General features: G+C 46.1%; 1 protein-coding gene across 1 annotated transcript; it reads left to right on the top strand.

Annotated features, from left to right (window-relative positions):
* The first annotated feature begins 3,890 nt into the window (after positions 1–3,890).
* On the top strand, positions 3,891–7,945 carry DPEP3 (dipeptidase 3). The gene is made up of 10 exons (XM_055306299.1): positions 3,891–4,195; positions 4,472–4,598; positions 4,985–5,114; positions 5,208–5,349; positions 5,573–5,642; positions 5,788–5,964; positions 6,251–6,335; positions 6,803–6,878; positions 7,362–7,497; positions 7,591–7,945. The coding sequence occupies exons 1-10, from the start codon at positions 4,011–4,013 to the stop codon at positions 7,828–7,830; spliced, it is 1,368 nt and encodes a 455-aa protein (XP_055162274.1). The 5' UTR covers positions 3,891–4,010; the 3' UTR covers positions 7,831–7,945.
* Positions 7,946–16,052: the final 8,107 nt, after the last annotated feature.

Genomic DNA, 16,052 nt, shown 5'->3' with positions numbered 1-16,052 from the left:
GGAAGTCGGTGGGGGATGGGTGGAATAGGTGATGGGGATTAAGGAGGGCACTTGTGATGAGCACCAGGTGATGTATGCAATTGCTGATACTAATATAGTGCACCTGAAACTAAATTAATACTGTATGTTAACTAAATTAGACAATTAAAACAAAAGCTTAAAAAGCCAAAAACATTTTTACGCATGAGTTTGCCTCCATTAAAGCCATGTAAGTAAAATTATAATAAGTTCTGGTTTGAGTATGAATAAAATAATGTTGTGAGTTAATACACCTACTTTTCAGTTCTCTAATATTTTTCAACTATTTTATTGTTCTAGAAAAGTTCATCATTGAAAATACATTAAAAATGTATATAGTGATACACATTTTCCCTTTGCCTCAGGCTCCAAATTGGCTGTGCTCTGCAGTATTACTCAGAAAGTGCTAATAGTTCTTTCTGTTCATTTTACCTCTTCTCCCTTTTCTTGACTCCTTTGGGTGGATTGAGTAGCACTCAGAGATGACCTAATCCCTTTACAGATCCTTCCAAGCAGAGCTGATCCAGTTCAGGGTCCATTTAGGAAAAAATGGAAACAGGAGGTAGAAGACCGAGGCTTATGGGGGTGCTCTGCGCTGCTGGGGAGCAGACCTCTTGACAATCTTGCTCAGCAGTTGCAGGTGTTCTAAACACGAGTGGTAAGGGTGCTCTGTGACAGCCAGAGGTTGGGGACTACAGCCAACCATCACTGCTGGCACAGAAACTGCCTTTCGGTTTCCTCTGTAGCTCCTATTGGCAGAATGTAACAGGAAGCCAGCTAGGAGTTTAGGAAATGCGGTAAGAGTTTGAGCCCCAGCCTCACAGAGCAGAGAGTAGGAGACTGCGTCTGGAATTGAAAGACAATTGCTTGATCACTAGAATTGCTGCCGGCCTGGGATAGGTTCATTCATTCATTCTTTCTCCTAGGTGCATTCTTTTGTGTTCGAACTCAAAACTAAGTGTTCATCAGGGTCCTGCTTACTTTGGTGGACTCTAGACACGAATCACTGTCTCTTTAGACCACAGCACCCCTCATGGAAGACACAGCCCGAAAGTTGGCCTCATTTCTGGGTTTCTACCCTCCCTCGGTCCTCATCAAGTAATTTTCTGATATCTTGTTGAACTCTCTGATGTCTTCGGGAAGATCCTTTATATATATATATATTTTTTTTTAAGATTTTCTTTTTTAAAAGATTTATTTATTTATGAGAGACACACTGAGAGAGGCAGAGCCTTTTTATATTTTGCCCAACTTTCCCAGTCATTATCAGGAAGAGTATAACTCTTAGCAAACCAAACCAGACATTTGAAATGGCATTTATGTATTAATCTGATGACATTAAAAATTAATTATAAACATTTGTTCCTTTCCTTTCACCTAAGACTATTATGGGAACTAGCTGTATGTGCAATACTTCTGAACTTTTAATTTTTTAAAAAGATTTATTTTTTCATGAGAGACACAGAGAGAGGGAGAAGTAGGCTCTTTGCAGGGAGCCTGATGTGGGACTCGATCCCAGTCCTGGGATCACGCCCTGAGCCAAAGGCAGATGCTCAACCACTGAACCACCCAGGCATCCCAAGGGTGAGAGAATCTTTTTTTTTTTTTTAAGATTTTATTTATTTAGAGACAGAGACACAGGCAGAGGGAGAAGCAGGCATCATACAGAGAGCCCCATGTGGGACTCGATCCAGGGTCTCCAGGATCACGGCCTGGGCTGCAGGCGGCGCTAAACCGCTGCGCCACCGGGGCTGCCCTAGGGTGAGAGAATCTTTTTTTTTTTTTTTTTAAGTTTTTTTTTTTTTTTTTAATTTATGATAGTCACAGAGAGAGAGAGAGGCAGAGACATAGGCAGAGGGAGAAGCAGGCTCCATGCACCGGGAGCCCGATGTGGGACTCGATGTGGGACTCGATCCCGGGTCTCCAGGATCGCGCCCTGGGCCAAAGGCAGGCGCCAAACCGCTGCGCCACCCAGGGATCCCTAGGGTGAGAGAATCTTAAGCAGACTTTTCACTTAGTGTGGAGCCTGACACAGGGCTCAATTTCATGACCCTAAGATCATGGTTAGAGCTAAAACCTAAAGTCAAACGCTTAACTGACTGAGCCACCCAGGTACCCCAATACTTCTGAACTTTTTTTTTAAGATTTTATTTATTTATTTATGAAAGACACAGAGAGACAGGCAGAGACATAGGCAGAGAGAGAGGCAGGCTCCCCACCGGGAGCCCTATGTGGGACACTATCCCAGACCCTGGGATCATGATCCAAGCCGAAGGCAAATGCTCAGCCACTGAACCACCCAGGCACCCCTGAACTTTTGATAAACCATTAGCAAGTTCATCATTCATTGCGTCATTTATATGACTTAAATGAAGGCCTCCCATGGAACGACAACCCAGTATAGGAGAGACCAGAATAAACATTCTTTCTCTCTCTCTCGTACTCCTGAGAGAGCCAAAGCTGGCCAGAGGCAGCAGGGTCAGATTCAGTACTTAACCCCTAGGCATGAGAAGGGAGCAGTGATGGACAGGAGGCAGTGGTGACCGGAGGTCAAGGCTCTTCTCCTGGTGCCCAGAGGGGGAGGCCCACTTATTAGGGAGCCCTGGTGGGAGAACAGGTGACAGACACAGATACAGAAGGAGGGGCATTTCCAATTTTAAATGTTTTTTTTTTAATTTTTATTTATTTATGATAGTCACACACGCAGAGAGAGAGAGGCAGAGACATAGGCAGAGAGAGAGAGAAGCAGGCTCCATGCACCGGGAGCCCGACGTGGGATTCGATCCGGGGTCTCCAGGATCGCGCCCTGGGCCAAAGGCAGGCGCCAAACCGCTGCGCCACCCAGGGATCCCGCATTTCCAATTTTAATCTGTGCTATAGGCCCGTCTCAGCCCAGTAGGATCTGGTGCAGGCCCAGGAAGCCCAGATGCCACCCAAATGCAGTTCTGAGATCAGTTCTGAGGTCAGTTTCGACTGCATCAGGGCTTTTTCTGCAGAATGAATTACACTGTCCAGGCTTCTGACCATCCTGGAAACCATGTTTCCTTGAAGGAGGAGGATTTCTGCCCCGCGTGAAATCCTGTGTCAGACCAAGTGCCCTTTTACCAGTGAGAACTCTTGTCCCATTACTTTATGCCATTGAGGACCTTGCAGCTCCTCCCTTCCAGATGGCTGTCTCGTGCAAACCAGACCTTTGCCTGGGCTACTGTCCAATGCCTTCTCCATCCCTTGCCTAACCCAGACCCTATCCTTTCAAAGCTCAGCTGCTGTGGTGCCTCCATTAACCTCTTACCAAACTGGCCAACCCTCACCAGCACTACTCAGGACATCCCTCAGGTAGGATGACCGTATAACAGAAAAAAGATGTGATGTAAATTGACCAGGGAGTGGGTAACCCCCTTTCCAAGAGGGCTACTGTTAATTAATGTTTAGCATCTAGAATCTTTTTGTGTGCATCTGTTAACACGTTACAGAAGCCAATTTCAATACTAGATGCTAAAACAAAACGGTTTCCCATCATACTATTCTTAAATTTCATTTTTTACTAAAAATAGAATCCTTTTTCTGTCAGTCAAAACATAGAGATCGAATTCAGTGTTTTTCATGGAAGGTTTGCAGGGTGAGGCACGTTCCTACAACTAAAACCCCCCGTGGACCTGCGACTGTCTGGCTAGGGTGAGGCTAGGAAACTGCTGCCCACCCCGCCGTCCCGCTGGCCGCGGGCCCCAGGAACCGGGAAGCGCAGCGGCAGGGCCGGGTGTGGCCCCGTGGGGGCGCCCTCCTGGCGGGCCCGAGGACTGTGTCGCCCCCGGCGGTCACGCTGCGCCGCGGCGTCGCGGATCCCTGCGCGTGTGGAAGCCTTCTGACTCCAGCCTCCTCCTCACGGGGCCGCGCCGCTGGGTCACCTTAATCGCCGGTCGGGCCCCGTCGTCGCCCTGCGCCCCCAGCTGCCCCCCAAGACCGGCCCGTCCGCCTGTGTGGCCCCGCGCAGCATGCGGCCCCTGCGCCCGGAGGCCACCCCCGCGCTCCGCCAGCGACCTCCGCTGCGTCTCCTGCTCCTGCTGTCCCTGCTGCGGTGGCCCGTGCCCCGCGCCCAGGCCACGCCCGCCCCCCCCAGCTCCCCAAGTCTGCGGGAGCGCGCGCGGGCCCTGATGCGGGACTTCCCTCTCGTGGACGGGTGCGTAGGTGCGGGGTGGGGCGGTGGGGGCGAGCCCGGCCCTAAGCCGGAGGAAGGGGCCCTCGGCACGCAGGGCGCAGGCTCCCTCCCCTCTGTCCCCCGGGCCCCCTCGCCCCATTACCCCCTCCTGATGTACCCCGTCCCCCCTCCGAAAGCTGCACCTCAGGACTTCTTTTGCATTGCCTGTGGGATAGGGGGAGGTGGACGAGGACAGGACAGGACCAGCGTGACCTGGAGGTGCTGCCTCCCCCTCTAACCTTGTCTTAATGCCCCCAGCCACAACCATTTGCCCCAGCTCCTGAGACAGCTTTTCCAGAACAGGCTGCAAGATGTTAACCTGCGCAATTTCAGTCGTGGTCAGACCAGCTTGGACAAGCTTAAGGATGGCCTCGTGGGTGCCCAGGTACCACAGAGATACACAGGGTGCCACAGCATGGCTGCTGGGAATGTGGGGGCACTGGAAGCCAAGACAGGCCAGCCGCATGCATGCCCAGGTTCTGTGGGGACACCAGAGAGTGACCAGAAAATCTCTGGTGAGCGTGGGGGCTGCCAGAGCCAAAGGGACATAGTGGATTGGCCTTGGGGCATTCACATAGCACATGGATAAACAGCAGACAATGATGTTTCACAGTCCACAGTCTGGCTGCTGGCAGTAAGCTTCATTGTCATGCAGTATTTCATTCTGAGCCACTGACCTGAATAAGTACCTTGGGGGCTGAGGAGGAGTGGCAGGCCAAGGACATTGGAGACCACCCTAATCTCATGCCAGACCCCGGGGCCTGCCTCTAGTTCTGGTCAGCCTATGCCCCATGTCAGACCCAGGACCAGGATGCCCTGCGCCTCACCCTGGAACAAATTGACCTCATTCATCGCATGTGTACCTCCTATTCTGAACTGGATCTTGTGACCTCAGCAGCAGGTGGGCTGGCAAATGGGGGGATAGATGGTGAGCTCCTAACTCTGGTGGTAGTGGTCCTGGGCCCTGACCACTTGATTATCCATCCTCTTCTAGGTCTGAACAGCACTCAAAAGCTGGCCTGCCTCATTGGCGTGGAGGGTGGTCACTCACTGGATAGCAGCCTCTCCGTGCTGCGTGGTTTCTATCTGCTGGGAGTACGCTACCTGACACTCACCTTCACCTGCAGCACACCCTGGTGAGCATAGTGCCTAGCCAGGATGAAATGGTAGATGGAAGAGGTGAGGGCAGAGGAGTCCACAGAGGGAGGAGGCTGGACTCCCAGCAGGTCTGGTACACTCCCGGAAAGCAGCTGGCCCAGATCCCTATTCTGTTCTGGAGGTGGGATGGATGGACAAACAGAGGGGTACAGAGCCCATGATATGGCCTTCGAGAAATTGACCTCTTTTGGCTGTCTGCAGGGCAGAAAGTTCCACCAAGTTTAAACACCACTTCTACACCAACGTCAGTGGGTTGACAAGCTTTGGCGAGGTGAGGACTCCTGTTCCATACCCCACCCCACCCATTCCCTACAAATAATGTGCAAATATGGGCATACCTGACATCTCCCCCACCTCACAAACAACAACAATCCACCTCACAACCACACACACAAAACAAAACTCTGTCTCTGCAGAAGGTGGTAGGGGAAATGAACCGACTGGGCATGATGGTGGACTTGTCCTGTGCGTCAGACACCTTGGTACGACAAGTGCTGAAGGTGTCAAAGGCTCCTGTGATCTTCTCCCACTCAGCTGCCAGGGCCGTGTGCAACAGTTTGCTGAATGTTCCCGATGACATCCTGCAACTTCTTGTGAGTAGCTACCCAGCCCTCAAACCCAGAGCTAACCGTGTTTCATACAAATATTCTTGACCTTGAGCAAAGCTACTAGCCCAGGCCTCATCCTTGGACTCAAGGCTGGTTAACCCTCCCCCATCTCTGAAAATCAAAGCCAAACTGGCTCCACTCAGGGACCCACAAACCCAGAGATCAAGTCTCTTCCAGCCCCTGAAGCTAGGACTGAGCAATGTCCTCCCAGGGCCCCCAGGCCATCAGGCCAGAAGAGCCAAACTGAATGTCCATTTGTTTATCTCTGTAGAAGAAGAATGGTGGCATTGTGATGGTGACACTGTCCATGGGGGTGCTTCAGTGTAACCTGTTTGCTAATACGTCCACCGTGGCAGGTGAGCCTTACTTTGACCTCTTATGCAGTTCTAGCTTGAGTCTATGGCCACGGGGCCCTCAGGACAGTTCCAGCAGTTGAGCACACCTGTTGGGCAATGGGCAGACCTCTGACAACTCAGGGGAGCAGATACAGCTCTTCATTGCCACCTAGATCTGGGACCACAGTCAAAGCTGATGTGTTTGGGGGAAGCAAATGCCTCTGTCTCTGACTCTCTTTGCTCTCACATCTCTGGACAGTACAGGCAGGCTCCCAAGGAACCCAGAGGCAGGGTGGGTCTTGGGTAGAAAAAATTCTGAAGTCCACTGCTGAGCCTATAGTCACTTCAAAACTCTCAACTAGCCAGGTGCTCCATGAAGTCAGCTGCCATGGTGTGGAGTGCTGTGGGCAGAGTTGGCCAGGGCTGAGCTTCCCCAGACCAGGCTAACTCCAGCCTGGTGCTACCCACCACTAATCCCTACCCCCTAGATCACTTTGACCATATCAGAGCAGTCATTGGAGCAGAGTTCATTGGAATTGGTGGAAATTATGATGGGTCTGGACGGTGAGTGTTTCCCTGGGGTTTGTCTTGGGCAGGGGTACAGCAGGGAGTCCTTTAGTCTCTGTTCCCATGCCATGGTCCTCCTGTCCTTCAGACCTTGACTATAGGGTCTGGTTTTCCAGCTCACCTGATATCCCTCCACTCCCAGAGCCTGTTTCCTGGGCTGTCCCTGTCCCTCCAGTGGCCTGGTACCCACTCCCACTCCAGATCATCACATTCATTAAGTACTCTCCTCTCTCAAGCAGAGCTCATTTACCCAGCACATGCCCAACTCCCAGTCCAACCCTTCTGTTTTGGGCCAATCATCTGCTCAGGGCATAAATGCCTCTGAAGCAACTCAGTCTTCAAGGAACTTCCAAAGTGACATTCAGTAGCCTGGAGAACATAGCCTTCAATTTTGCATATGTGATTGGGGCTGGTGGGACTTTGGGCCCTGGACCAGGATCAGGGCTGAGGTTCCACAGCTGGCTGACTCTCTGCCCCAAGGTTCCCTCAGGGGCTGGAGGACGTGTCCACATACCCAGTGCTGATAGAGGAGTTGCTGAGTCGTGGCTGGAGTGAGGAAGAGCTCCAAGGTGTCCTTCGTGGAAACCTGCTGCGGGTCTTCAGACAGGTGGAACAAGTATGTTGGCCTGGGTAAAAGGATGGTGCAGTGGTTTGAGTAGGTGAGGAGAGGTTGCTATGGGAGCCACTAACTGCTGACTCCCACCCCCAGGTGAGAGAGGAGAACAGTGGGCAGAACCCTGTGGAGGCAGAGTTTCCAGACAGGCAGGTGGTCACTTGCCACTCCCACCTCCTGTCTCAGCATCAGAGTGAACATCTGGCCACACATCTGGAGGTGACCCAGGGGCCAATCAACCAGGTCCTCCAGGGGCCCTTGAAAGCCTCCCCATACTTTATTCTAGGCCTCATGGCTGCTGCCACATTCTCAATCCTCATTCTGTGTCTCTGGTGACCTGGCCAGTCCTCCCCCTACCCTGAGGTCATTGTGGCAAAGTCTCACAAAGTCCCCCTCCTTGTTCTCCAGACACAAGTATATATATGCTGAGAATAAATATTTTGGATATGGATCCAGGTGTGAAAGTCCTTCCTTCTCCCTGGGGAGCAAGGGTGTAGGGCCTGGTGGGCTGTTGGTTGGGGAGGAGTCTTGTAGGTCTAGCCCCAGCTGCTCCAGGTGAGCGGCCTCTAGCTTTGTCTCTTTCTCAGAAAGCACAGAGGGATCTCACCATATTCTTATGCTAAAAGTCTGAGCCCACAGAAGAGCTCAAAGGAATCTACTTCTGTGTGGTGTCTATCCCATTATGGAATGTGACAATGGGTGGATTTTGAGTCTCTGAAAGGTTTAACTGTGTGTGTGTGTGTGTGTGTGTGTTAAGATTTATTTATTTGAGAGAGAGAGAGAGAGAGAGAGCAAGGGTGGGGGCGGTAGCTGGGGGAAGAGAGGCAGAAAGAATCCAAGCAGACTCCATGTTGAGTGCAGAGCCAGGAGTCCCAACTCACAGCTCCATCTCATGACCCTGAGATCACAACCTGAGCAGAAACCAAGGATTGGGCACTTAACACCACGGTGCCCCACGTGTGTGTGTTTTTAAGAAGTTGAAGCTGATACTATTTATAAAATAAATAGTAACTTGTTTGGAAATATCAAGAGAGAAAATCTGTAAAGATTTTAGATTTTTTCACATAAAGTCCTAATATTAAACTGATTTTTTTAGTGGAGGGGGAAAAATCAAGTCTTAAAAAGAAAAGGAAACTAGCTTCATTTGCTTGGCTTACTGCAGGCCCTCCATCTTTGGCAATTTTCCTTTCCTGATCTATAAGAGTGGGCCAGAGCCTGATCTAAGTTCCTTCCATGGGAACTTGAAATTGGGAGAAAGAGAAATTATACTCTCTGTGTATGTATATGTTATATACAGTGCCTGTTATAAATCATGTCCATATATGTGTAAGTCTATTTCCAAATTCTGTTCTATGTGTTTATTTATATCACAGTATCAATACCACAATGTCTTAATCTCAGTAGTTTTTTTTTTAATTTTTATTTATTTATGATAGTCACACAGAGAGAGAGAGAGAGGCAGAGACACAGGTAGAGGGAGAAGCAGGCTCCATCACCAGGAGCCCGATGTGGGATTCGAGCCTGGGTCTCCAGGATCACGCCCTGGGCCAAAGGCAGGCGCTAAACCGCTGCACCACCCAGGGATCCCTATCTCAGTAGTTTTCAAACAGGTCTTGCTATCCAGTAGAGTGAGTTCTGTCACTTTAAGGGTATTATTTCAGTCAGTGTTTGATCAGATAAGTAGATCCACTATGAATGATATAAAATAAGAGATTTATCATTGGGATTGGACTTCATGCATATGTAGGAGCCAGTGGAAAAAGCAATGCAATCTATGTCTGTTACATGTGCATCTGGTGTTAGGTCTTAGTCTATACAGATAAGTAAGCCAGAAGTTAGGAGGGACCACTGGATATGATGTAAAGGAGAACAAGGACAAATCGGGACAATTAGATATTCATTTGGAAAAATAAAAATAATAAATAATTTGATCTCTTAGCTCAGACCATACAGAATGCAACACACAATATAAAATTAATTTGAATATGTTATTGATCCAATGTAAAAGTTGAAAGAATAAAACTCCTAGAAGATAATGTAGGCAAATACTTTGGTGACCTCAGTATAGGGACACTGGATATAAAAAACCTTAATGACAAAGGAAAATATCGATAAATTGGATTACATTAAAATTAGTAACTTAAGCTTGTCATAAAATACCAGTAAAAAGGGGCATCTGGGGGTGGCTTAGCTGGTTGAGTGTTTGCCTTCGGTTCAGGTCATGATCCCAGGGTCCTGGGATCAAGCCCCACATCAGGGTCCCTGCTCAGTGGGAAGCCTGCTTCTTCTTCTACCTCTGCCTGCTGATCCCTCTGCTTGTGCTCTTCCTCTCACTGTGTCAAATAAATGAATAAAATATTTTTAAAAAAATACTATTTAAAAGAGTGAAAAAGCAAGCCACAGAGCAGGAGAAATTTTCAACATATGTAATTGACAGAAGACTTGTATCCAGAGACAGACAAGCCAATATAAAAATGGGCACGATATTTGAAGAGGAACTTTATAAGAAAGGATATTCAAATGGTCAATAAGAATATGAAAAAGTAGACAACCTTATTAGCCACTAAGGAAATGCAAAATAAAACTCATAGTGAAGACAGCTAGAAAACTCAACAAGTGAACAGTACCAAGTGTTAGTTAGGATGTGGAGCAACAAGCATATTTACACCCTGCTGGTGGCAGTATATATGGATAAAAACTGCTTTGGAAGACAGTTTGACATTTTTTACTAAAGTGGAAGATGCATATGTCCGAGGACAGTCACATACAACTTGCAAGAATCACTCAAAATATGTTGAATGAAAGCCAGGACAAAATAATCTCTTATTATTCCGTGTGTATAAAGTACAAACACAGGCAAAAGTGATCTATACTGTTACAGTCAGTTTGTGGGTAGGTAATGCCTGGAAGTGGACATGAAAAAGGGCTTCTGGGTTCTAGTAAAGTGCTGTATCTTGATCTGGGTGCTGGTTACATGAGAGTGTTTATTTTGTGAACATTCAGCATGCTATGTATGCCTACGGTATGTGAATTTTTCTGTATGGATATTTTTTGTCAATAAAAAGTTTTTTTGGGATGCCTGGCTGGCTCAGTCAGAAAAGCATGCAACTTTTGATCTCCAGGTCGTGAGTTCAAGCCCCACATTCAGCATAGAGTCTACTTAAAAAGCAAAACAAAAACCAGAAAAGGCTAAACTTAATGTTCAGAGATTTATGCTCAGGTTGAGCTCCTTTTCTTTTTTTTTTTAATTTTATTCATTTATTTGAGAGAGAGAAAGCAGTGAGGGAGAGAGGGAGAAACAGACTCCCCACTGAACAGATAGCTCAAAGTGGGGCTCAATCCCAGGATCATGACCCAAGCTGAAGCCAGACGTTAAACTGACTGAGCCACCCAGAGCTGCCCCTCAGGCTGAGCTTTTAAATAGTAAACAAGAAAATATTATCATCAAACTCATATATTTAGAAAATGCCTGAGTTACACAACATTATGTGTCAATTATATCTCAATTTTAAAAAACAAAGACTAGGGATGACTGAGTGGCTCAGTTGATTAAGCATCTGACTTACATTTTCGGCTCAGGTCATGATTTCAGGGTCATGAGATCAAGCTCCACATAGGGCTTGGTCCTCAGCAGCAAGTCCACTGGGATTCTCTTTCTCCCCCTCCCTCTGCCCCTCCGCACTGCTCTTGCTCTCTCTCTTCTCATTTTCTCTCGCTCTCTCTCTCAAATAAATCTTTTAAAAAACATAATAAAAAAACTAAAGACTACAAAAAAAAAAAAAACATGTCTGTGATTGGTGGGGTGGCAATTGGAGGAGGCATGAGGGACATTCTAGAGTTCTGGCAACTCCAGTCCTCGTACTCCCATTCCCCAGTTCTATTCTCCCAGGAATCCCTTTCAACACTTTAATTGTTGGTATTTACTGGTATTTTCCTCCATATTTCTAAATGATATATATAATTATTAGCTCTTTAGATACAAACTTTAGATATTATGTACTGACCCAGTAATTTGAAAAATGAAGATTGTTTAGCTCTCACTTTCTCCTCCTACTGTCCTCTAAATATTAGAATTACTCAGTTAATTACATCGTGTGTTTTTTTGTTTGCTTTTTTTTTTTGAAATGCAGTTTCTTTTTTTCTTTTTTTTTTTTTATTTTTTTTTATTTTTCAATTTTTATTTATCTATGATAGTCACAGAGAGAGAGAGAGGCGCAGAGACACAGGCAGAGGGAGAAGCATGCTCCATGCACCGGGAGCCCGACGTGGGATTCGATCCCGGGTCTCCAGGATCGCGCCCTGGGCCAAAGGCAGGCGCCAAACCGCTGCGCCACCCAGGGATCCCTCTTTTTTTCTTTTTAAAGATTTTATTTATTTATTCGTGAGAGATACACACACACACACACAGAGAGAGAGAGAGAGAGAGAGAGAGAGAGAGAGGCAGAGACACAGGCAGAGGGAGAAGCAGGCTCCATGCAGGGAGCCCGACGTGGGACTTGATGCTGGGGCTCCGGGATCACGCCCTGGACTGAAGGTGGCGCTAAACCGCCGAGCCACCCAGGCTGCCCTTGTTTGCTTTTTAAAACAGCATTATTTAGATATAATTGACATACCACACAATTCACCCATTTAAAGTGTTCAATGGTTTTGTATGTCATGTTATTTTTTTTTAATTGTAGAAGGTATATAACAAATTTGAGAATTTAACTATTTTTGTTTTAGAGATTTTATTTTGGGGGCACTTGGGTGGTTCAGCCAGTTAAGACTCTGGACTCTTGACTGTGGCTCAGGTCATGGTCTCAGGGTCATGAGATTGAGCCTCCGTCCCCCCACCTCAGCTGGGTTCCATGTTCAGTGTGAAGTCTGCTCAGGATTCTCTCCTTCTCAGGGTACCTGAGTGGCTCAGTTGATTAAGTGTCCAACTCTTCTTTTTTTAAAATATTTTATTTATTTATTCATGAGAGACAAAGAGAGAGAGAGGCAGAGACACAGGCAGAGGGAGAAGCAGGCTCTGTGCAGGGAGCCTTATACAGGACTCGATCCTGGGACCCCAGGATCACACCCTGGGCTGAAGGCTGGTGCTCAACCGCTAATCCACCCAGGCATCCCAAGTGTCCAACTCTTGATTTTGGCTCAGGTCCTGATCTTGAGGTGGTTGGGATCCAGCCCTATGTTAAGCTCTGCTCACCATGGAGTCTCAAGATTCTCTCCTTCTGCCCTTTCCCCCTGCTCTCTTTCTCTCAAATAAATACATAAATAAAGATTTTATTTATTCATAAAAGACAGAGAGAGGCAGAGACATAGGCAGAGAGAGAAGCAGACTACATGCAGGGAGCCTGATACGGGACTCGATCCCGGGATCTGAGGATCACACCCTGGGCTGAAGGCAGACACTCAACCGCTGAGCCACCCAGGCATTCCTATAAATAAAATCTTTAAAAAAATAAAAAGATTCTCTCTTTCTCTTTCTGCCCCTCCCCACAACTCATGCGTGCATGCACACACAATCTTTCTCTAAAATAATAAATAAAAAATAAATAAATAAATTTAAAATAATAAAACATTTTATTTTTACGTAATCTCTGTACTCAACATGGGGCTTGAACGCATAACTCTAAGATCAATAGTCACATGCTCCATTAACTGAGCCAGCTAAGTGCTCCTCATTTTAACAATTTTTTAAAATTTTTATTTATTTATTCATGAGAGACACACACAGAGAGAGAGAGGCAGAGACACAAGCAGAGGGAGAAGCAGGCTCCATGCAGGGAGCCTGATGTGGGACTCGATCCTGGGACTCCAGGATCACACCCTGGGCCAAAGGCAGCGCTAAACTGCTGAGCCACTGGGGCTGCCCTAACCATTTTTAAATGTAGAAATTAGTTGCATTAATTACACTCACAAATGTACAAACATCACTGATATTTCCAAAACTTTTTCATTATCCCAAACAAAAACTCTGTAATCAAGAAGCAGTAACTTCCCATTTTCTCTTCATCTCAGCCCCTGGTAACCTGTTCTTTTCCCAGTCTCTATGAGCTTATCTATTCCAGCTAACTTCTGTAAGTGGAATCATACAAACTTGTCCTTTTGCATCCAGCTTATTTCATCGAACCAAATGTCTTTAAGGCTCATCTATGTTGTAGCATATATCAGATTTCATTCCTTTTTATGGCTGAATAATATTCCCGTGTATGGATAGGTCACAGTTTTGTTATTCACACACCTGTCGATGAAAACCAAGGTTGCTTCCACCTTTTAGTTGTGCAGTGAACATTGACATATGGGTAATTGTTCAAGTCCTTGCTTTAAATTCCTTTGTGTATATTCCTAGAATAGAATTGCTGGATCATATGCTATTTCTGTGTTTAGCTTTTTGCCAAACTGCCAACCTGTTTTCAATGGCAGCTGTACCATTTTACATCCCCACCAGCAACATACACAGGTTCCAGTTTCTCCACAGCTTTGCCAGCACGTATTTTCCATTTCTTTGGTGATAGCTAACCTAAAGGGTGGGAAATGGTATCTCAACCACCAACCTCACGTTGTGGTCTTGATGTGCATTTATCTAATGACCAATGATGAGCATCTTCTGTGCTTATTGGCTATATCTTTGTCCATAAACTCCAAGTCAGTGTCCTTTCTCACCTCTATGAAACCACTTTTGGACCAGCTGGGAAGGTCCTAAGGTCAACCTATTCTCCCCAGAGGGCCTCTTTTAAAATATATATTCATGAGAGACATAGAGAGAGACAGGCAGAGAGGCAGAGGGAGAAGCAGGCTCCCCATGGGGAGCCTGATGCGGGACTCGATCCCAGGAACCCAGGACCATGACCTGAGCCAAAGGCAGACATTCAACCACTGAGACACCCAGGTGCCCCCCAGAAAGCCTCTTTTATGTCAGTAATGTACATTTCTATACACTCTTGGAGTGTGCGTAGCCTTATCAGTCCTGACATCTGAAGTATATTTTAGGGAGGGTGAGTCTGTCCCACTTCTACAGGGTGACCTTTGTGCTTTGTTAGGACAACTGATTTTTCATCTAGGGCTAGCAGTGTTCTTCTGAAGATTCTAGCTAATGTCCCATATACTAAAGAGTCTTTCACTGGAGCTAGTGGGAATATGAACTATTGTGCTCCAGGAACTGTTGAACCTACTTTTTCCAGTGGGTCTTTCTCTGGCCTTGATAGCACTCTGTTACTGTGTGATCCATCCTCTGGTGGAGTTAAGGGGACCTGCTAGACATTTCAGGCCTCTCTCTTCATGCTGCTTCTTTCTCTGGTATTCTATCCTGCAAATCTAGTGCTTTGACTTTCCCAAAAGTTGATTTTTTTTTTCTCCTCAACTCAGCAAGACCACTGATTCCATTTGGGCTCCCCACCCTTCCTCCCACTCCCATGCTACCGCTATCCTAGGGCTCACATCATTTTATTTTCCTTCAATCTGGGATCCCAATCCTGCACTACCTATTGTCTGATGTCTTAAAATCACTGTTTTATACATTTTGTCAGAAGTTCTATTTATTTTACACAGAGAGGTAACTTTGGCTCCTATTACCTCATGGTTGGAAGCAGAAGTTCTGTTGAGGTACTCCTCACAACCAATAATCTTTGTAAATGTTCCACTTATACTTGACAAAAAATATGAAATTTTCCAATTGTTGGATGTCTGACTATATACATGTCCATTAGTTCAAGTTCATCAATTGTATTGTTAAAATCTTTTATACCGTTGCTGTTTTTTTTTTTCTTGATCTCTTAGTCAACCATGTTGACATCTTCCACTGTGATGGTGTATTTATCAATTTCTCCTTGTAGTTCTAGCAATATTTTCATTGAAGTGAAATTCACATACCGTAAAACTAACCATTTTAAAGTTTATAAGTCAGTGGCATTTAGAATAGTCCCAGTGTTATGCAACCATCCCCTATCTCCTTCTAAAACATTTTAATCCCCCTAAAACGAAAACCTGTACCATTAAACAGTTACTTTGCACTCTCTTGTTTCCCCCAAGCACCAATCTGCTTTCTATCTCTATGGATTTACCTATTCTGGATATTTCTTACAAATTGAATCATATAAAATTTGACCTTTGGGTCTGGCTTCTTACATTTAGTTTCTCTTTCTCCGTTTTTGTTTTACTGTTTTTTGGAGGGATTCCTATTGTGCAGATAGATATCAGGACTTCTATTTCCATCCTCTGTCTCTTTTTTGTCTTCCATTTCATTGTCTTTTTCTTTCTTCTTTTGGGTGGATTGCTTAATTTGATCTTTCCAATTTACTAATTTATTCTCAGCTATGACTTTCTGCTAGTAGATCACCTATTGTGTTCTTTGTTTAAAATATTCTTGTGGTCACTTTAATATATGGTCTCATATTTCTTTGATACTTCTCCCAGAGATGGATTCAATGCTTCCCTACTCTCTCTTGAATCTGGGCTTGAAAAATACCGCAGAAATGATGTTGTGCCTGTTTCCAGACCTAGGCGTAGAGAAACTGCCAGCTTTTACTCCCTGCTTCTTGGAATGCTCACTCATGGACTGCAGCCCTTGTGCCATA

The sequence above is a fragment of the Nyctereutes procyonoides genome, unplaced genomic scaffold, assembly GCF_905146905.1.
Source record: "Nyctereutes procyonoides isolate TBG_1078 unplaced genomic scaffold, NYPRO_anot_genome, whole genome shotgun sequence".
NCBI lineage: Eukaryota > Metazoa > Chordata > Mammalia > Carnivora > Canidae > Nyctereutes > Nyctereutes procyonoides.
This window is presented reverse-complemented; position numbering and strand designations above follow the sequence as displayed.